At 54.2% G+C, this 22,283-nt stretch overlaps 1 protein-coding gene across 2 annotated transcripts in view; it reads right to left on the bottom strand.

Moving 5' to 3' along the window:
- Positions 1-22,283, bottom strand: part of kcnh2b (potassium voltage-gated channel, subfamily H (eag-related), member 2b) — a 237,131-nt gene that overhangs the window by 195,411 nt on the left and 19,437 nt on the right. The window contains exon 2 of one of the 2 annotated variants that reach the window (XM_085992158.1): positions 21,288-21,681. In XM_085992158.1, coding sequence (XP_085848284.1) covers positions 21,288-21,363 — 76 coding nt within the window. In that variant the 5' untranslated portion in view covers positions 21,364-21,681. The remainder of the gene's footprint in view (positions 1-21,287; positions 21,682-22,283) is intronic. The other variant, XM_085992159.1, reaches the window with a different exon arrangement.

The following is a 22,283-nucleotide window of genomic DNA, read 5'->3' as shown; positions in this document are numbered from 1 at the left end:
CTGTGCTGTACCTGCCCTGGGAGTGTTTCATGGGACAGTGTAGAGGGAGCTTTACTCTGTATCTAACCCGTGCTGTACCTGCCCTGGGAGGGTTTGATGGGGACAGTGTAGAGGGAGCTTTACTCTGTATCTGACCCCGTGCTGTACCTGCCCTGGGAGTGTTTGATGGGACAGTGTAGAGGGAGCTTTACTCTGTATCTGACCCCGTGCTGTACCTGCCCTGGGCGTGTTTGATGGGGCAGGGTATTAACTCGCTGAACTGCCTCACCTCAAGCACAAACGTGAGACTCAAATTAATGCTTTGGGACAAGAGCTGTTTTTCTAATTCTACAGAGTGTGGGACGCGAGCAGATTTTGACCCTCTGCACGTTCCCTCCCCGGTGACTCCGGATAACCTCTTTTGTTGTCCTTGTTAAAATATTTAAAGAGCTCTGCATTATTCAGGAGACTCTCTACTCTAACTCCTATCTCGCAACTAACGTGGCAGAAACATCGAGGTTTCAGCCATGGCTCCTCAGTGACACTCTCGCCTCTCCATCAGAAGGTTGTGGGTACGAGCCCAACTCTAGGCACTTGGTACCCATAATCTAGGCTCAACTGGAGTGCAGTACTAGGGGAGTGTTACACTGTCGGAGGGGCTGTACTGAGTGAGTGCCGCACTGTCAGAGGGGCAGTATTGAGGGAGCGCTGCACTGTCGGAGGGGCAGTACTGAGGGAGCGCTGCACTGTCGGAGGGGCAGTACTGAAGGAGCGCTGCACTGTCGGAGGGGCAGTACTGAGGGAGCGCTGCACTGTCGGAGGGACAGTACTGAGGGCGTGCAGCAGTGTCAGAGGTACCGTCTTTCGGATGAGGCATTGAACCGAGGTCCCGTCTGCGCAGTTTGCTGGCCGCATTTCCTCCATTGCAACAGTGACTACACTGCAAAAGTACTTCATTGGCGGTATGCATTTTGGGACGTCCTGAGGTTGTGAAAGGTGCTGTGGGGGGTTGGGGCATGTTGTGACAGGTGAGAGGGGGTCAGGTTGGGGGGATTTGGGAATGAGTCACAATGTGTGGGGGTCCCTGAGGCAGTGTAGACAGGTGGGCACAGGTCAACAGTCTGAAGGACACCTGGGGAGCGGGGACTGCAGTAGTTGGTGGGAACAAGACCAAGGAAGGATCTGTCGGTGTGATGAGAATTTGAAAGTCAGTGCACTAGAGGTCAGGGACGCAGTGGGCTGGGGGTGGGGAAACGGTGATACAGCCATTCCTGGATAGGAGGTGACTACAATATCTACAATTTTGATCATTTGCCTCAGAGTAACCAGATCAGGAAACAGCTCTTCCTCCTCTCCATCCATCCCCCCCACCTCTCTCCTCCCTTCCTGGTCAAGAAGGTACGAGCCCATGGGATCCAGGGCAATTTGGCACATTGGATCCAAAATTGGCTTAGTGGCAGGAGGCAGAGGGTGATGGTCGAAGGTTGTTTTTGTGACTGGAAGCCTGTGTCTAGTGGTGTACGGCAGGGATCAGTGCTGGGTCCTTTGTTGTTTGTAGTGTACATTAATGATTTAGATATGACTGTAGTGTGGCGGAGACCACAAAGGGACGATAACGCAATGTGTACCCAATGCTGTTATATGTACCTAAACACTATTCACTTTGTATAGCAATGTTGTGGTATGTACATGCTGGGTTGGGTTATTGGTGCAGGGTCCCTTTAAGAGCGTCGGGAACATGATGACGTCATGACGTCGGTTGCGTGATGACGTCATAGCCCCTGCTCAATCCCTGCACGGCTGGGTCTTCAGTCCTCATGGAGATGTGATTAAAGTAACACACGTTTTGTTTTTGCCTAAAGAAAAGTCTCAGCCTGTTGATTTCTGTCGACTCCAACATTGGTGACCCCGCTGCTCTTTTGGACGATTCCAAAGACCTCATCCGAAATGGCGACGAACGCCGTTTCCATCAAATTACCCGAGTTTTGGGAACAACAGGTTGCCGCTTGGTTCGCCCAGGCCGAGGCTCAATTTGCGATCCGCGACATCACCGCGGACGACACGAGGTACTACTACGTCGTTTCTTCTCTCAGCAGCTCCACCGCGGCCAGAGTCGTGAACCTGCTCAAAAACCCCCGGAGCTCAACAAATACGGCACGCTGAAGGCGCACCTCTTACAAACTTTCGGACTCACCGAAGCCGAACGCGCACGCCGGCTTCTCTCTCTACCCGGGCTTGGCGACTCCAAGCCCTCGGAGCTGATGGACCACATGCTGGCCCTCCTGGGCACACACACGCCGTGCTTCCTCTTCAAGGAACTGTTCCTCCAACAGCTGACAGGTCAGGTACGGTCGGCTTTAGCCAACTCTTCCACTACCGATTTCCGCGACCTGGCCAAGGAGGCCGACAAATTTTTCTCCGCCAGGCAACAGTACTGCGCGACCACGCAGAGCCCTGCCTCCACTGATACAGCCCAATGGCGGCAACCCTCAAGCCTCTGCTTCTACCATGCGCAGTTTGGCCCCAAAGCCAGGAAGTGCCGGCCCCCGTGCAGTTTTCCCGCGTCGAAGCAAACTAAAGACCACTCGTCGGCTGCCATGGCTGTCGGCCGTGCAGGCAGTTTGTTGTTGGCGGGCAACGGTTCACCTGGGACTTTGTCACAGCAAAAGTGTCCACCCCCCTTCTCGGCGCTGACTTCCTCTGCGCCAATGGCCTTTTGGTGGACGTCAAGCACCGACATCTCATCAATGCTGAAACCTTCAGCTCGCTCCCATGTTCCCTCAGCGGGTCCAGCACGACGCAGTTGTCCAGCGCACTCTCGGCCTCCGACGAGTTTTCCCGCCTCCTCGCCCAGTTCCCGGACCTTACGAGACCCACGTTCTCGTCCGCCGCCACCAAACACGGGGTAGAACACCACATTTCGACCACCGGTCTGCCCGTCTACGCCCGCGCGCGGCGCCTCGACCCGGGGAAACTCGCCATCGCCAAAGCCGAGTTCAACACCATGGAGCGCCTTGGCATCATCTGCCGGTTGAACAGTCCGTGGGCTTCACCCCTCCACATCGCCCCGAAACCAGGCGGCGGGTGGCGCCCGTGCGGAGACTCCCGGCGCCTCAACGACCGCTATCCGATCCCGCACATCCAGGATTTTTCCGCCCGCCTGGCCGGGAAAGTGGTATTTTCAAAAGTGGACCTCGTCCGGGGTTACCACCAGGTCCCTGTCCGGCCGCAGGACGTCCCGAAAACCGCGGTGATCACCCCGTTCAGGCTATTCGAATTTCTCCGCATGGCATTCGGCCTCAAAAACGCCGCACAGGCTTTTCAACGCCTCATGGGCACCGTATTACGGGACCTGACATTCCTCTTCGTATACCTGGACGGCATCCTCATCGCCAGCACCTCCAGGATGGAACACGTGTCCCACCTCCGGACTCTCTTCGAGCGACTCAGCCAACACGGCCTAGTCGTCAACCCGGCCAAGTGCCAGTTCGGGCTGTCCTCAATCGATTTTCTCAGGCACCGCATCACAAAGGACGGGGCGGTGCCACTGCCATCGAAAGTGGAGGCCGTGATGGACTTCCCGTGACCCCTCACCATTAAGGCCCCACAGGAGTTTTTGGGCATGGTGAACTTTTACCATCGTTTCGTACCCCGAGCGGCCCAGCTTATGTGGCCCCTTTACGAGGCCCTCAAAGGCAAGCCCGACAAACTCGCCGTCAACTGGTCTGATGAGATGGCCGCTTCTTTCACAGACATGAAGAGGGCCCTGGCTAGTGCAACCATGCTGGCGCATCCGTTGCCCGATGTGCCGATCACTCTCACCACCGACACCTCGCACTACGCGGTCGGCGCCGTCCAAGAACAGTGGGTCAACGGCGCCTGGCAGCCGCTCGCCTTCTTCAGCCGGCAGCTCTGCCCCAACGAGCGGAAGTACAGCACATTTGATCGCGAGCTCCTCGGCCTCTACCTCGCCGTCCGACACTAACGTTTCCGGTTGGAGGCCCGCCCGTTCACGGCGTTCGTGGACCACAAGCCGTTGACTTTCACCATGGCCAAAGCCTCCGAGCCGTGGTCGGCCCGTCAACAACGCCACTTGGCCTTCATTTCGGAATTTACGACGGACATCCAGCATGTGGCTGGGAAAGACAACCCCGTCGCCGACTGTCTCTCCCGAGCCGTCGCCAGCGCCGTGCACCTCGGCGTCGACTATAGCCGCATGGCGGCCGACCAGGCCTCCGACCCGGACGTCCAGGCCTACAGGACGGCGGTCACGGGCCTTCAACTCGCAGACATCGTGTTCGACGTTGCCGGCACCACACTCCTGTGCGACGTCTCCGTTGGGCAGCCACGTCTCGTCGTGCCCGAAGGGTGGAGACGGCAAGTATTCGACGCCATCCATAACCTTTCCCACCCGGGCAGGAAGCCGTCACAGAAGCTGGTGGCGGCCAAGTTCATCTGGCACTGGCTCAGGAAAGACGTTCACGACTGGGCCAACACCTGCGTGGTATGCCAAAGCTCCAAAGTACATCGCCATACCAAGGCCCCGTTGACGCCTTTTGCAGTGCCCGAGAGGCGGTTCGACCACGTTAACATGGACCTGGTGGGGCCCCTGCCGCCCTCCCGCGGGTTCACCCACCTCCTCACAATGGTCGACAGAATCACCTGATGGCCGGAAGCCATCCCGCTGTCTTCGACGACGTCCGCCGATGTGGCTCGGGCGTTCATCAGCACTTGGGTCGCCCGGTTCGGCGCCCCATCTGATATTTCCTCCGACCGGGGGCCCCAGTTCACGTCAGAGCTCTGGAACGCTGTCGCCCGAGGCCTCGGGTTGCAACTCCACCGCACCACAGCTTACCACCCTCAGGCTAACGGACTGTGCGAACGGTTTCATCGCTCCATGAAGGCTGCGCTTCGGGCCAGCCTCCGGGACGACAGCTGGATCGACAGACTCCCGTGGGTCATGCTGGGACTCAGGACCGCCCCCAAGGAGGACCTCCAGTCCTCTTCCGCCGAGTTCATCTACGGACAGCCGCTGCGGGTTCCCAGGGATTTCGTCCCTAACGCAACGGAGCCTTGGTCCACAGCCCATCAGCGGTCCGACCTTCTGGACAACGCCAAGGTTTTCGCGCCGGTGCCCACGTCGCAGCACGGCCTCCCGCAGTCCCACGTTCCGCTCGACCTTCGTACGTTTTCATCCGCCATGACGCCCACCGGGGACCTCTGCAGCCACCCTATGATGGTCCATTCCGCGTCCTGGAAACCGGGGACAAGACCTTCGTCGTGGATGTCGGCGGTAAGCCGGACTGCATTTCCGTCGACCGTCTTAAGCCGGCCCACCTGGATCTGGACCGACCCGTGGAGTTGGCACAGCCTCCGAAGTGGGGCTGACCTCCGGTTTCCACGCCCTCCATCCACCACCGAGCGCCCGAGGTCCCTCCGACGAACCCCCCGGTCTCCACCCCGGAATCGAGGAGCCGTTCCAACTGAGTGATCTGGCCCCCCCAACGACTGACATTGCCAGTACTTGTGAATTCTGGGGGGACGTATGTGGCGGAGACCACAAAGGGACAATAACACAATGTGTACCCAATGCTGTTATATGTACCTAAACACAATTCACTTTGTATAGCAATGTTGTGGTATGTACATGCTGGGGTGGGTTATTGGTGCAGGGTCCCTTTAAGAGCATCGAGAACGTGATGACGTCATGATGTCGGTTGCGTGATGACGTCATAGCCCCTGCACGGGGCTGGGTCTTCAGTCCTCGTGGAGATGTGATTAAAGTAAGACACGTTTTGTTTTTGCCTAAAGAAAAGTCTCAGCCTGTTGATTTCTGTCGACTTCAACAGTAGGAGGTATGATCAATAAGTTCGCAGATGACACGAAAATTGGTGGAGTGGTAAATAGCGAGGAGGGAAGTCTCAGACTACAGGACGATATAGACGGGATGGTCAGATGGGCAGAACAGTGACAAATGGAATTTAACCCTGAAAAGTGTGAGGTGATGCATTTTGGGAGGACTAACAAGGCAAGGGAATACACAATAAATGGTAGGACCCTTGGAAGGGCAGAGGATCAGAGGGACCTTGGTGTGCATGTACATAGATCCCTGAAGGCAGCAGGACAGGTAGATAAGGTGGTTAAAAAGGCATATGGGATACTTGCCTTCATTAGCCGAGGCATAGAATATAAGAGCAGGGAGGTTATGATGGAACTGTACAAAATGCTAGTTAGGCCACAGCTGGAATACTGTGTGCAGTTCTGATCGCCACACTATAGGAAGGATGTGATTGCATTGGAGAGGGGGCAGAGGAGATTCACCAGGATGTTACCTGGGCTGGAGCGCTTCAGCTATAAAGAGAGACTGGACAGGCTGGGGTTGTTTTCCTTAGAGCAGAGAAGGCTGAGGGGGGACCTGATTGAGGTGTACAAAATTATGAGGGGCATAGATAGGGTAGATAGAAAGGAACTTTTCCTCTTAGTAGAGGGGTCAATAACCAGGGGGCATAGTTTCAAGGTAAGGGGCAGGAGGTTTAGAGGGGATTTGAGGAAAATCTTTTTCACCCAGAGGGTGGTTGGAATCTGGAACTCACTGCCTGAAAGGGTGGTAGAGGCAGGAACCCTCACAACATTCAAGAAGCATTTAGATGAGCACATGAAACGCCATAGCATATAAGGCTACGGACCAAGTGCTGGAAAATGGGATTAGAATAGATAGGGCTTGATGGCCGGCGCGGACACGATGGGCCAAAGGGCCTCTTTCTGTGCTGTATAACTCTATGGCCTAGAAGTTCCGTTGTTAGCGCCAGCCGCTAGCACCTTAGGAGGAGGAGAAGTGGGGCGCTAAGCGGCTAGCGCCTGGGCGCAGCGCGATCTGCGCCTCTCGCGAACTTCACTCAAGATTTAGCGGCGGCGCAAAACCGCAGCACTCGCTCAGCTGCGCGCGCAGATCCCGACGTCATTTCATGGTGCAACGCCCTTGGTGCGCCCAGAACCGGAACTTCAGTGGCGCCGCCCTTCTGTGCGCCTGGTGCCCCCAGCGACTGGTAGAGGGGAACGGTTCCTAGTCGCTGCGGGGCGCGGGGGCGCTATTTAAAGGGGACTCCTCCTGCATTATAAGTGGCAGCCATTTTGTGCCAATCCTTCTGTGTGAGAGACGGATATTTGGAGAGAGGCAAAGGGAGAGAGCTTTCTGCTTTGACTCAGCGCTCGCACAGGTACTTCTGGCTTCAGGCCAGAGCTTTGCACTTGGATTTAACTTTCAGTGCCATAGCCTTGAGTCACCACATATAATGGGGGCTGCAATGGGTGGAAACGTTGGGCTTCTCCATTGCATTCAAAGGGCTCAGAGACGCCGTGAGAGAGTGCCAGTCATGGCCAGACGGAGAAGGGCCAACAGGCGTCGGCACAGCAGGCCTTACCCACCCAGGGTATACCGCCAGCAGTTCTCATATCTGAACATATCTGAGGAGCAGTGTGTTGGGAGGCTGCGATTCAGAAGGGAGGTGGTCACTGAGATCTGCCACCTGCTTCGCAGAGATCTGCAGCCACAGCTGAGGAGCAGGACGTCTCTGTCGGTGGCAGTGAAGGTGACGGTGGCTCTCAACTTCGATGCCACCGGCTCCTTCCAATCCGCTACTGGGGACATTGCCAACATCTCCCAGTTCGCGGTACATTGCTGCATCCGCCAGGTGACCAATGCCCTTTTCAGAAGGAGACGTCAGTACATCTCCTTCCCCATGACCCTGGACAAGCAGCAAGAGCGTGCAATGGGATTTGGAAGAATAGCGGGCTTCCCCATGGTCCTGGGCGTAGAACTGATGAACCAGCAATGGTCAGGCCTTGCTTCAGGGCTGCAGTGTGCAGGGCGTGCCAGCCAAACAAATCGACCCTCCCCCTTTAAGAGCTGACCGGCGCCAGCGTGTCTGCCTTCAATCAGCAACTCGCCGCACCTGCGCTGCACCCGGCCTCGGTGTTAGCGCCTCGGCTCGCCGGCTTAGCGCCTTATGATAGTCGTGCATCGCCTGCTTTAGCGCAGCAGCAACCTTTTGGGGCAGTGCAACTCAATTTCGGCGAAGGTGGCGCTAAGTTGCGCCGGGCGCTAAATTTAGCGAACACCCGGCTGTAGCGCCCCAAACGTGGCGTTGCACCATGAAATGACGTCAGGATCTGCGCGCGCAGCTGAGCGGGCGCTGCGGTTTTGCGCCGCCGCTAAATCTTGAGTGAAGTTCGCGAGAGGTGTAGATCGCGCCGCGCCCGGGCGCTAGCCGCTTACCGCCCCACTTCTCCTCCTCCTAAGGCGCTAGCGGCTGGCGCTAACAACTGAATTTCTAGGCCTATGACTCCGCTCTCCCCTCCATCCCCATCTGTATCCCCAGCCACATCAACTGTACCAACAAGATTCCTAAGAACATAAGAGTGTAAGGGTCACAAGGATCCCAAGGACACAGCAGGGTCCCAGAAAGCTGCGGATTGCCCGAGATAAGAAGGGGGCATTTCCCCAGAAACCTGTTTAAACTGTGTGATTTTGAAATGTGTGTGCGTGGTAATTTCTAGTTTAAGCTGAGGGGAAGGTGGGGGTCTCCCAGTTGGGGAGAGGCCATACGAGAACCTCTACCCAGAGTTGGAAGGGTCCCCGGACCCCGGAAAGGAGGAATTTTTGTATCCCATGAAAAACATTTTCTTTAAAAAGGCAACACATCATTCTCAACCGACAGAACATTCCAGAAGGAAGGGTGAACTGGGGGCCATTAGCATCTAAAGGCCCTGGTCACCCCAACCCAAAACACCAGATGCAACACCTCTACAGGGCAAGAGCTCAACCCAAAACAAGCCTCACAAAGAGGGAACAGACTGGTCAGAGCCAGGAGCTTCCAAAGCCAAACAAGACAAAGGAAAAGGATTAACGGACAATCTAGTCTACACTTCGCACCTACTCACACTTTGAGCACCGGACCGGACACAAAGGGACAGCCATCACCGGACCATTATTGGTATCTAAAGACAAAGGACTCTCAAGCCCAGATACAGTATAACTGGGGTGAGAATCTCACAGACAGCATGTGCGTGTGGAGGCAGAGTCGAAGGAACGCCCGACGAGAAGGAAGGAAGAAGAAGCCCGCGGACCACGGAGGCATCGGAACCAGAGACCGGGGAGCGAGGGGGGAGAAAAGCGCGCTGTTCCGGACCGAAAGCGTTTTCAAACCGTACGAAAGGGGACTGTGAGTATGAGCTTTCCTCAATGAGGATCACCCCACTTAGTGATAGGAGGATGGGAGGCTTGTGGTAATAGGAATAGGGTTTAAGGTCATTTTAGTTCGGTTTCACCCTATGTTTTCCCTTCCCAGAACGATTGGTTAAGTTTAACGTTCTATGTTTAAGGTGCTGTTTTAAGAACTTGTTCAGGTTTAAAGACATCAAGGAACTTTCAGTGGGAAGTGCTGTGTGGAGTTCGGTACTGAGATTATTGCCTTGCTTGTGTTTCACGTGTCCAAATAAAGTGAGTTGTATCTTTTATCCGGTGTCTGCTTCTGGTTACTGCAATTTGAATCTGTCACAAATGTCCAAGCTGTAATTCGCGTTGTAGAACAGTAGTGGGGGAAGTGGGATTCGAAACCTCACGCCAGTAATTTGGGGGATGAGCTGCAATTGGGAATGAGCAGTTAGATTAAGTGGGACAGGCTGAAACTCTGCCTGGGGTTGTATCTGGTATAAACAACCAAGAAACACTTACTCAGAGAAATTCTCTGAGGACTGTGATTTGCTATAAACAGTCAAAAGCCCCAAACTCCTCAGGGACTGTACATCAGCCTGAGGTACCCAGGACTACCTGGGTGTAAGATAACCCCCCTTACAAGAGCATAAGAAATAGGAGCAGGAGTCGGCCATACGTCCCTTCGAGCCTGCTCCGCCATTCAATAAGATCATGGCTGATCATTGACCTCATCTCCACTTTCCCACCAGATTCCCATATCCCTGGATTCCATTGACTTCAGTTTCACTAGGGCTCCTTGATGCCACACTCGGTCAAATGCTGCCTTGATATCAAGGGCAGTCACTCTCACCTCACATCTGGGATTCAGCTCTTTTGTCCATGTTTGGACCAAGGCTGTAATGAGGTCGGGAGCCGAGTGATCTTGGCGGAACCCAAACTGGGCATCAGTGAGCAGGTTATTGGTGAGTAAGTGGTGCTTGATAGCACTGTCGACGACACCTTCCATCACTTTGCTGATGATTGAGTGTAGACTGATTGGGCGGTAATTGGCCGGATTAGATTTGTCCTGCTTTTTGTGGACAGGACATACCTGGGCAGTTTTCCACATTGTCGGGTAGATGCCAGTGTTGTAGCTGTACTGGAACAGCTTGGCTAGAGGCGCGGCTAGTTCTGGAGCACAAGTCTTCAGCACGACAGCCGGGATGTTGTCGGGGCCCATAGCCTTTGCTGTATCCAGTGCGCTCAGCCGTTTCTTGATATCACGTGGAGTGAATCGAATTGGCTGAAGACTGGCTTCTGTGGTGGTGGGGACCTCAGGAGGAGGCCGATATGGATCATCCACTCGGCACTTCGGGCTGAAGATGGTTGCAAACGCTTCAGCCTTGTGTTTTGCACTCACGTGTTGGACTCCACCATCATTGAGGATGGGGACATTCATGGAGCCTCCTCCTCCCATTAGTTGTTTAATTGTCCACCACCATTCACGACTGGATGTGGCAGGACTGCAGAGCTTTGATCTGATCCATTGATTATGGGGCCGATTAGCCCTGTCTATAGCATGCTGCGTCTGCTTTTTAGCATGCATGTAATCCTGTGTTGCAGCTTCCCCAGGTTGGTACCTCATTTTTAGGTACACTTAGTGCTGCTCCTGGCATGTTCTTCTACACCCCTTATTGAACCAGGGTTGGTCCCCTGACTTGATGGCAATGGCAGAGTGAGGGATATGCCGGGCCATGAGGTTACAGATTGTGGTGGAATACAATTATGCTGCTGCTGATGGCCCACAGTGCCTCATGGATGCCCAGTTTTGAGCTGCTAGATCTGTTCTGAATCTATCTCATTTAGCACGGTGGTAGTGCCACACAACACGATGGAGGGTGTCCTCAGTGTGAAGACGTCTCCACAATGACAGTGCGGTGGTCACTGCTACCAATACTGTCATAGACAGATGCATCTGCGACAGGTAGATTGGTGAGGATGAGGTCAAGTAGGTTTTTCCCTCGTGTTGGTTCTCTCACCACCTATCGCGGGGCCAGACTGGCAGCTATGTCCTTCAGGACTTGGCCAGCTCGGTCAGTAGTGGTGCTACCGAGCCACTCTTGGTGATGGACATTGAAGTCCCCACCCAGAGTACATTCTGTGCCCTTGTATTCTCAGTGCTTCTTCCAAGTGGTGTTCAACATGGAGGAGTACTGATTCATCAGCTGAGGGAGGGCGGTAGGTGGTAATCAGCAGGAGGTTTCCTTGCCCATGCTTGACCTGAAGCCATGAGACTTCATGGGGTCCGGACTCAATGTTGAGGACTCCCAGGACCACTCCTTCCCGACTGTATACCACTGTGCCACCACCCCTGGTGGGTCTGTCCTGCCGCTGGGACAGGACATACCCAGGGATGGTGATGGAGGAGTCTGGGACATTGGCTGAAAGGTATGATTCTGTGAGTATGACGATGTCAGGCTGTTGCTTGACTAGTCTGTGGGACAGCTCTCCCAATTTTGACACAAGTCCCCAGATGTTAGTGAGGAGGACTTCACAGGGTCGCCTCCGTGTCCATTCGGTTTTATTCTTATTGTTTTTCCTAGCGGGTTTTTACAACCGAGTGGCTTGCTCGGTCATTGCTGTGATTCTGGAGTCAGATATAGGCCAGACCGAGTAAGGACGGTAGATTTCCTTCCCTAAAGGACATTAGTGAACCAGATGGGTTTTTACAACAATCCAATAGTTTCATGGTCACCGTTACTGACACTAGCTTTTTATTCCAGATTTATTTAAATCGGGGATAGGGATGTCAGAGATGGGGGGGAAGGGGAGGTCGGAGAGGGGGGGAGGTCAGAGAGGGGGTGAAGGGGGGGTCAGAGGGGGGGGAAGGTCGGAGAGGGAGGAGGTCGGAGAGGGGGGCGGTCGGAGAGTGGGGAGGTTGGAGGGGGGAGGTCGGAGAGGGGGGTTCGGAGAGGGGGGAGGTCGGAGGGGGGAGGTCGGAGAGGGGGGTTCGGAGAGGGGGGTAGGTCGGAGGGGGGGAGGTCGGAGAGGGGGAGGTCGGAGAGGGGGAGGTCGGCGAGGGGGAGGTCGGAGAGGGGGGTTCGGAGGGGGGTAGGTCGGAGGGGGGAGGTCGGAGAGGGGGAGGTCGGAGAGGGGGAGGTCGGAGAGGGGGAGGTCGGAGAGGGGGAGGTCGGAGAGGGGGGAAGGTCAGAGGGGGGGGAAGGTCGGAGGGGGGGAGGTCGGAGAGGGGGAGGTCGGAGAGGGGGGAAGGTCAGAGGGGGGGAAGGTCGGGGGGGGGGAAGGTCCGGGGGGGGAGGTCGGAGGGGGGGAGGTCGGAGAGGGGGGAAGGTCAGAGGGGGGGAAGGTCGGGGGGGGGGAAGGTCCGGGGGGGGAGGTCGGAGAGGGGGAGGTCGGAGAGGGGGAGGTCGGAGAGGGGGGAAGGTCAGAGGGGGGGAAGGTCGGGGGGGGGGAAGGTCCGGGGGGGGAGGTCGGAGGGGGGGAGGTCGGAGCGGGGGAGGTCGGAGAGGGGGTTCGGAGAGGGGGGTAGGTCGGAGGGGGGGAGGTCGGAGAGGGGGAGGTCGGAGAGGGGGGAAGGTCGGAGGGGGGAAGGTCGGAGGGGGGAGGTCGGAGAGGGGGAGGTCGGAGAGGGGGAGGTCGGCGAGGGGGAGGTCGGAGAGGGGGGTTCGGAGGGGGGTAGGTCGGAGGGGGGAGGTCGGAGAGGGGGAGGTCGGAGAGGGGGAGGTCGGAGAGGGGGAGGTCGGAGAGGGGGAGGTCGGAGAGGGGGAGGTCGGAGAGGGGGGAAGGTCAGAGGGGGGGAAGGTCGGAGGGGGGGAGGTCGGAGAGGGGGAGGTCGGAGAGGGGGAGGTCGGAGAGGGGGGAAGGTCAGAGGGGGGGAAGGTCGGGGGGGGGGAAGGTCCGGGGGGGGAGGTCGGAGGGGGGGAGGTCGGAGCGGGGGAGGTCGGAGAGGGGGTTCGGAGAGGGGGGTAGGTCGGAGGGGGGGAGGTCGGAGAGGGGGAGGTCGGAGAGGGGGGAAGGTCGGAGGGGGGAAGGTCGGAGGGGGGAAGGTCGGAGGGGGGAGGTCGGAGGGGGTGAAGTCGGAGCAGGGGAGGTCGGAGCGGGGAGTTCGGGGTTTGGGGCTGGAATGGCTTCTTAGAGACCACTCGGGTACGGCCATTCCATTCTCTGTCACCGCGCCCCCCCCCCCCCCCCCGCCAACAGACAGGCCACCCACATCCCTCCTGGGTTATGTTCCCATTGTCTGTCGATTCCCCCCACCACCGCCCCCCCCTCCCCCCACTAATCTCTGGCCACACCCGACAGTTTGGTCCTGTTTGATTGGACGAGCAGTCTGCTCCTCCTGTAACTCCATAAACTTCAGCTCATCTAAAGCTCTGCTGCCCATGTCCTAACTCGCACCAAGTCCCGTTTGTAGTGTATGTACCTTTAAGGGGAGAACTACTTTTTACAGCTCCTGTATACTGTAGTACCGGCAGTGACCACACCTGTATATAAACCCTGAGTAGGGATCTGTACTGTTAGTTTTAGAGTAACCCTCACCCAGTAAACACCTGTTGATTGTTCCTCTGCAGTCTCTGTCTATTTATTGAAGGACACCATACATCAAGATTCACAGATTTAACATTGGCGACGAGTGGATTCAAACCTACCTGCAACTCTGCATCACCTCCCAGGGATTCGCTCCTGGAGAACAGTGAAAGAAGAAGGCCGAGTCCAGAAATACGGGCGTCGACCATCCAGAGAAGACTTGAGCATCGCAGAGGAGGCTGTGGAGAGCTGGGCTTGGTTCTCCAGTCACGACGATTCAGCGCAACGGGCTGGCAACAGGTACGGCGCAGACCCTTCCCGCACAGCGGCGGCTGGAGCCGACCGACGGCACAGAAAAAGGCCGAGCAGCGTCGACGGGGTAAGAGAGAGGGTAAAGCGCACAGGGCGCAGCCGGGGTTGAAGACCAAGTGGCGTCGACGGAAAAAAAAAAAGAGAGGGTAAAGCGCACAGGGCGCAGCCGGAGTTCAGGACCGAGCGGCGTCAACGAGAGAGGCGCGCAGGAAAACGCGCAGAGCGCGGCCGGTGTTCAAGGGCTGAGCAGCGTCCATGGGGGAAGACAGGAAAGCGCGGGAGACACCATTTGAGCCGCAGCGGAGAAGAAGGGAGAGTGCGGGAGGCGCCATTTTGGAGCCGCAGCGGAGAAGAAGGGAGAGCGCGGGAGACGCCATTTTGAGCCAGCGGAGAAGGAGGGAGAGCGCGGGAGACGCCATTTTTAGCCAGTCTAACCACACACAGGGATGTCGAAGAGTGGCAGTGTCACAGCGTTCGACAATGAAGGCGAAGATGTCGAACGCATAGAAGTATACTGCAAGGCGAATGAAGTGCCAGATGCCAGGAAAGCACTGGTATTGTTGAAGTCCATGGGTGCAAAAACATATGGCTTACTGCGAAACCTAGTAACCCCAGAGAAGCCAGGGGAAAAGGATTTTGAAAGCATAGTGGCAATCCTACAGGACCACTTAAACCCCACACCGCTGCTGATAGCAGAAAGATTTAAGTTTCACAAAAGGAACCAGCATAAAGACGAAAGTAATGCTGAGTATTTAACGGAACTGCGCAAGCTATCGAAACACTGCCAGTTTGGAACGGGACTAGCAGATACTTTAAGGGACAAGTTTGTGTGTGGGCTTCAAAGTGAAGGAACCCAGAAACGGCTTCTATCAGAAAAGGATCTTACGCTGGACAAGGCTTTCAGCATGGCAGTATCACACGAAGCAGTCGCATGGGGCACTGCAGAGATACAACGGAGACTGCAAGAATATGGCACAAATAAAATGTCATATGGAGCAGTGAAGTGTTATCGCTGCGGCAGAACAACACACGACCATAAGGATTGTTGGTTCAAGGACCAAGTGTGCAGACAGTGTGGAAAAATAGGACACATAGCAAGAGTCTGCAGGTCGGGAAAGAAAACCAGCAGCAAGAAATCTCCACAGGAGAAGTACAAGAAGGTACATAAGGTGACGGAGAGTAGTTCAGACGAACAGAAAAGTGATACAGACTCCGGAAGCAAGGAGCTGGGTTGTCTGAAACTACATAATGTAATCAAAATGGAGGATCACCAAACTATTTGGGTCACGCTCAAGATAGACGGAGTCCAAGTAAAAATGGAATTGGACACAGGGTCAGCCCTAACAGTCATAAACCGAAGGGACTACAAGCGGCTATTCTCACATATACCCTTGAGAGACAGAGATTGTTTTGAAGACGTACACGGGGCAAAAAGTCTACCCCAAAGGAAAAATAAGGGTGAACGTGATATACAACAGCAAGGAAACACCAAAAATGGACCTATATGTATTGCCAGATGGAGGACCACCACTACTAGGACGTGAATGGATCCGGAAGATACAGTTAGATTGGCATTCCATACAAGCACTGACGGTAGATGCCAAAAAGGATGACGATGTCACACCTGGTCGACTGTCAAAAATGCTAACTGACGCACAAGAAGTGTTCCAGGAGGGACTCGGAACACTAAAAGGCATAACAGTGACGATCAAAATAGAGGAAAATGCAAGCCCAAAGTTTTTTTAAGGCCAGACCGGTGCCTTATGCGATCCGCCCAGCCGTCGAAGCAGAGCTGGAAGGTTTGGAACGTTCTGGAGTACTGTCGGAAGTGGACTGGAGCGAGTGGGCTACACCCATCATTCCTGTAATGAAGAGGTCGTTGAGTAGTACGCCTGGGGAATCAAAGAAGGTTCACATCTGTGGGGACTTTAAGGTGACAGTGAACCCAGTCCTTCACACGGTACAATATCCGCTTCCGCGGATTGAAGATATTTTCGCCTCGCTATCTGGAGGAAAACGCTTCATTAAGATTGATCTGGCCCAGGCGTACCTGCAAATGGAGGTAGAAGAAGCCTCGAAACAGTACCTCACGATCAACACTCACAAAGGTCTCTACCAATACAACCGGCTGGTGTTCGGGATAGCATCAGCTCCGGCTATTTGGCAAAGGGCAATGGATCAAGTCCTGCAAGGGATTCCAGGGACCCAGTGTTATTTGGACGACATCCTGACCACGGGCGAAAATGACAGTGATCACCTCGCCAACCTGGAGCAGGTGCTCACTAGATTGAAGGAATATGGGCTCCAAGCTAATCGCCACAAATGCGAGTTTTTCCAGAAGCAGATCTCGTATTGTGGCCACGTTATTGATAAAGAGGGGTTACATAAGTCCCCTGAAAAGATTGAGGCAGTAGTCAAGGCTCCAGCACCGGAAAACGTGTCACAACTGAGGTCGTTCCTCGGGCTGGTGAACTACTACCATAAGTTCTTGCCGAATTTGTCTACAGTATTACACCCACTGAACACCCTACTGCAAACTGGGGTACCATGGAAGTGGAATGACGAATGTAAATGAGATTTCCAGAAGTGCAAAGAATTGATCACATCAAAAGAGGTGTTGGCTCATTTCAGCCCAGCACTACCAATTCGGTTGGCGTGTGATGCTGTCGCACAAATTCCCGGACGGCTTGGAGAGGCCAGTAGCCTTTGCGTCTCGGTCACTAACCTCAGCCGAGCGTAACTGCGCCCAGATTGACAGGGAGGCCCTCAGCCTAGTGTGGGGAGTGAAAAAGTTCAACCACTATCTGCACGAGCAGAAGTTCACCTTGCTGACTGACCACCAACCACTTGTCTCCATCTTTAATCCAAAGAAGGGCGTTCCGGTGATGACTGCGCAACGGCTACAAAGATGGTCCCTTTTTCTAGGGGTGAACCAATATGAAATAGAGTATAAGGGCACGAAACAGCATGGAAACGCTGATGGGCTATCACGCCTGCCACTGCCTACTGCGGAGGAAGCACCAGCAGTGGATCCTGTCGAAATATTTTATTCGACTATAATTGAACGCTTGCCAGTAACTAACGCGGATATAGAGAAGGAGACCCGAAATGACCCGACACTGTCTCGGGTATATGATTTGACGGTGAAGGGATGGCCAACACATGGCGACTCACTGTTGCCAGCATTCTCATCCAGAAGAGAACAGCTGTCAGTATGCCAGGGGACCTTGATGTGTGGATCCCGAGTGGTAATTCCACCCAACTTAAGGGAGAGAGTGCTCAATGAGCTTCACGAAGGCCAGCTGGGAGGGGTGAAAATGAAAAGCCTTGCTCGGGCTTATGTGTGGTGGCCGGGGATCGATCAGCAAATCGAGGACCTGACCAAGAGCTGCTCAGGGTGCCAGAAGGTCCAAAATGCACCACCACATGCCCCTCTACACCCATGGGAGTGGCCCTCCTCTCCATGGCAACGGATGCATATTGATTTTGCTGGTCCATTCATGGACTCAATGTTCTTAATAGCCGTGGATGCGCACTCGAAATGGCCTGAGGTGATCAAAATGTCCTCCACCACGGAGAAAACGATTGCAGTCCTACGGACCATATTTGCCAGGAACGGCTTGCCAGAGCAGATTTGCTCTGATAACGGACCACAGTTTGTGTCCGAAGAGTTTCGGAAATTTATGAGAAGGAATGGGGTAAGGCATTACACATCCGCCCCGTATCATCCAGCCACAAATGGATTGGCTGAGAGATTCGTACAAACCTTTAAAAAGGCAGTAAGGGCCATGTGCGATGACGACATTCCACTGCAGCATAAGGTGGACAATTTCCTGTTAGCCTACAGAAATGCGACACATGCAGTTACCAACCAGACCCCGGTCATGATGCTCTTTAACCGAAGGTTGAGATCTCGTCTGGATTTGCTCAGAGCAAATGTACGAAGAAATGTTGAGAATAAGCAATTCCAGCACATCAATGAGAAGCCGACAAGGAGCTTCAATGTAGGACAACCAGTCTTGGCCCGCGACTACCGAACAGAGAAATGGCAACCAGGAACGATATGCACACGGCAGGGGCCACTAATGTACACTGTGGATGTTGGGGAGAACATTGTGAGACGCCATGTCGACCAGATCCTAGCGTCACAGGAACGAGTCAACCCCAATTTCTCGCGTACCTGGTGATGAACCCGACATACAGGTAGCATCTACCCCAGAAACAGTGGCATCTGAAGCTGATGAACCAACCGACGACAGGGGGGCAGAATCGCCTCCGCACCAAGAGCAAGACACTCGGGAAAGGCGCTATCCAGAAAGGATCAGGAAGCCGCCCCAAAGACTGAATTTATAAATGGACTATTTTCAGTTAATGTTGCATGTTAAAAGTGTTAACTGTTGAATGAATGTTATGGTACTGTTAATCTAAAAGGGGAGGAATTGTAGTGTCTGTACCTTTAAGGGGAGAACTACTTTTTACAGGGTGTGGAGATGCCGGAGTTGGACTGGGGTGGACAAATGTAAGAAGTCACACGACACCAGGTTATAGTCCAACAGCTTTATTTGAAATCACAAGCTTTCGGAGCGCTGCTCCTTCTTCAGGTGAAGTGGAGAAATGCATAAAGACACAGCTTATATAGTCAGAGAATAATGTCAGATGTTTACAGGTAACCTTTCCAACTGCCATTTATCACACCTCGGCAGGGAGATAATCACAGCAGTCAAAGGTGTGAATGGTGTCCAAACAGGTCAGTCAGGGAAACATTACATCAAAGAACAATGAGGTGGGGTCACAAGGGGTCAAATATGGCAGATGCTGGGGTCTGTATGAAAAACAAAAAAGCAGACAAAAAACATTTTTTTTGGCTGGAAATCACAGCAGGTCCGGCCGCATCTGTGTAGAGAGAACAAGCCAATGTCGACTCGAGTCTGGGTGACCCTGCGTCAGGTGGGGTTACATGTAGCGTGACATGAACCCAAGATCTCGGTTAAGGCCGTCCTCATGGGTGCGGAACTTGGCTATCAGTTTCTTTATGCATTTCTCCACTTCACCTGAAGAAGGAGCAGCGCTCCGAAAGCTTGTGATTTCAAATAAAGCTGTTGGACTATAACCTGGTGTCGTGTGACTTCTTACTTTTTACAGCTCCTGTATACTGTAGTACCAGCAGTGACCACACCTGTATATAAACCCTGAGTAGGGATCTGTACTGTTAGTTTTAGAGTAACCCTCATCCAGTAAACACCTGTTGATTGTTCCTCTGCAGTCTCTGTCTATTTATTGAAGGACACCATACATCAAGCTTCACGGATTTAACACCGTTCACCCATCTCCCCTGTGCTTGCTGACCTACATTGGCTCCCAGTTAAGCAACGCCTCGATTTTAAAATTCTCATCCTTGATTTCAAATCCATCCATGGCCTCACCCCTCCCTATCTCTGTAATCTCCTTCAGCCCCACAACCCCCACCGAGATCTCTGCATTCCTCTAATTCTGCCCCCTTGCCCGTCCCCCGATTATAATCGCTCCACCATTGGTGGCCGTGCCTTCAGCTGCCTGGGCCCTAAGCTCTGGAATTCCCTCCCTAAACCTCTCCGCCTCTCTCTCCTCCTTTAAGACGCTCCTTAAAACCGACCTCTTTGACCAAGCTTTTGGTCGCCTGTCCTAATATCTCGTGGCTCGGTGTCCAATTTCGTTTGAAGCGCCCTGGGACGCTTCACTACATTAAAGGTGCTATATTATCGCAAGTTGTTGTTGTTGGTTACAGGGGCGTAGCATGACAGAAGGTGCAAGGGGTTAAACCCCAATATCCCGGGTTCTGCAAGTTACCGCAACAGAATCATAGAATCAGAGACTGATCCAGCACAGGAGGAGGCCATTCGGCCCATCGTGCCTGTGCCGGCTCTGTGAACGAGCTCTCCAATTAGTCCCACTCCCCGCTCTTTCCCCACAGCCCTGTGAATTTCCCTTCAAGTATTTATCCAATTCCCTTTTGAAAGTTTCTATTGAATCCGCTTCCACCGCCCTTTCAGGCAGCGCGTTCCAGATCACAACAACTCGCTGCGTAAAAACAATTCTCCTCATCTCCCCTCCCCTCCCCTCCTCCGCTCTCACTGCTCAGTGTCAGGATGTGGTGAGCTCGAGTGTGGGGTATTTTTAGATTCCGTTATCAGGCTCCCCTCTCAGCAGCTCAAGGCCCCCCTCTCCCCTCCCCCACCCCTCAACACCACACACAGACGCTCGTCCTTCAGGCTTCCAACATTAAAGGTCACCACTCAGCCGCCTGTCTCTTTCTGGGGGCAGGGGAGATGTTTGACGCCCTGTGTGAGCATCTCTCTCTCTCTCTCTCTCTCTCTCCCCGTTACCATCCCTCTATCCCCCTCCACTAGGATGTCTGACAGTCTCTCTCTCTCTCTCTCTCTCTGTTACCCTCCCTCTATCCCCCTCCACCAAGATGTCTGACAGTCTCTCTCTCTCTCTCTCTCTCTCTGTTACCCTCCCTCTATCCCCCTCCACCAAGATGTCTGACAGAGAGAGAGAGAGAGAGACTGTCAGACATCTTGGTGGAGGGGGATAGAGGGAGGGTAACAGAGAGAGAGACTCTGTTACCCTCCCTCTATCCCCCTCCACCAGGATGTCTGACAGTCTCTCTCTCTCTCTCTGTTACCCTCCCTCTATCCCCCTCCACCAAGATGTCTGACAGTCTCTCTCTCTCTCTCTCTCTCTCTGTTACCCTCCCTCTATCCCCCTCCACCAGGATGTCTGACAGTCTCTCTCTCTCTCTCTCTCTGCCGGTGTGTGTATCTCTGTCTCTGTTTAGGTGAGATCTTTCACTCTGTCCATCTCTGCCTGGGTGTCTGTCACCCTCCCCCATTCAATCTCTACTTGTATGTCTACCTTTCTCGCCCGGTTTCTCTGTCTCCTTGTCTATATCTCACTCTTTCTCACTGTATTTCCCCTTCTGTCTTACTCCTACCTGCCTGTCGGTCTCTGTCTCCTTCTCCCTCGGTCTCTCACTCTCCTTGTCCATCTTTCTCTGTCTTTCTCCTTTCTGTCTGTCTGTGTTTTCTCTATCTCTCTCCCTCTTGTTCTATCTCCTCTGTCCATGCCCCCCTCTCTCCCCATCTCTCTCTTCCCCATCTTTCTCTCTCTCTTCTCCATCTCTTTCTCTCTATCCCCCTCTCGCCCCCTCTCGCCCCGTCTCGCCCTCTCTCGCAGCGAGTTACTGTCGCTGATAACAGACAAGAACACAGACACTTACTCTGACCTTCTAATTTCCGGATGATCGTATCGAGGAAGGTATTCTGAGGAGCAACGTGACCTCTCCGGATCGGCATCCTTATCTCAAATCCCAATGCCGGGCAACCGATGCCAAATCCCAGTTACTTGTCAGGAGAAATCAGCAAGGACATCCCAAAGGGAAGTGCCAGGGAGAGGAACTCCTGAACTCGGTGAAGTCTCGGTCCCAAAGTCTCACTCCAGAAGCAGGAGTCACTGCCAAATCCCGGGAAACGCTGAGCTGAGCTGAGCTGAGGATTGCTGTCTGTTGCAGCCTCTTGTGCCACAGGAACCTGCGCATTGCAAAGACACTGGACTCCAGCACTGGTAATCTTCACTGACTGCAGTCCCTGCTGTTGGGAGTCTCACAGAGCCAGCTTGTGCACACATGTAACATAGGAAACACTCATTAATATCACGCAGTCAGTGCCCAAACACCAAATACCAACATATTGTTACCGAAAGGATCTACTCCTCGTCAGGCCGAGTCCCAGCCCTGGACTGCCGTCTCCCATCGATAAAACACTGGCACACACCCTCCGTACAGACCGAACACAGAAAATCCCACTCAATCCTCAGGGCCACAATTTTCTTTCTTTCTCTCTCTTTGACAGCATGGACTCTCACTAGGGTACAGTTCCACAGGCACTGACTCTCACTGGGGTTCAGTTCCACAGGCACTGACTCTCACTGGGGTTCAGTTCCACAGACACTGACTCTCACTGGGGTACAGTTCCACACACACTGACTCTCACTGGGGTACAGTTCCACAGACACTGACTCTCACTGGGGTACAGTTCCACAGGCACTGACTCTCACTGGGGTTCAGTTCCACAGGCACTGACTCTCACTGGGGTACAGTTCCACAGGCACTGACTCTCACTGGGGTTCAGTTCCACAGGCACTGACTCTCACTGGGGTTCAGTTCCACAGGCACTGACTCTCACTAGGGTACAGTTCCACAGACACTGACTCTCAC

This window comes from Somniosus microcephalus, chromosome 7 (assembly GCF_052327205.1).
Source record: "Somniosus microcephalus isolate GS21.2 chromosome 7, FLI_Smic_1.0, whole genome shotgun sequence".
NCBI lineage: Eukaryota > Metazoa > Chordata > Chondrichthyes > Squaliformes > Somniosidae > Somniosus > Somniosus microcephalus.
The sequence above is the reverse complement of the archived record's forward strand: the minus strand, read 5'-3'. Positions and strand labels throughout refer to the sequence as shown.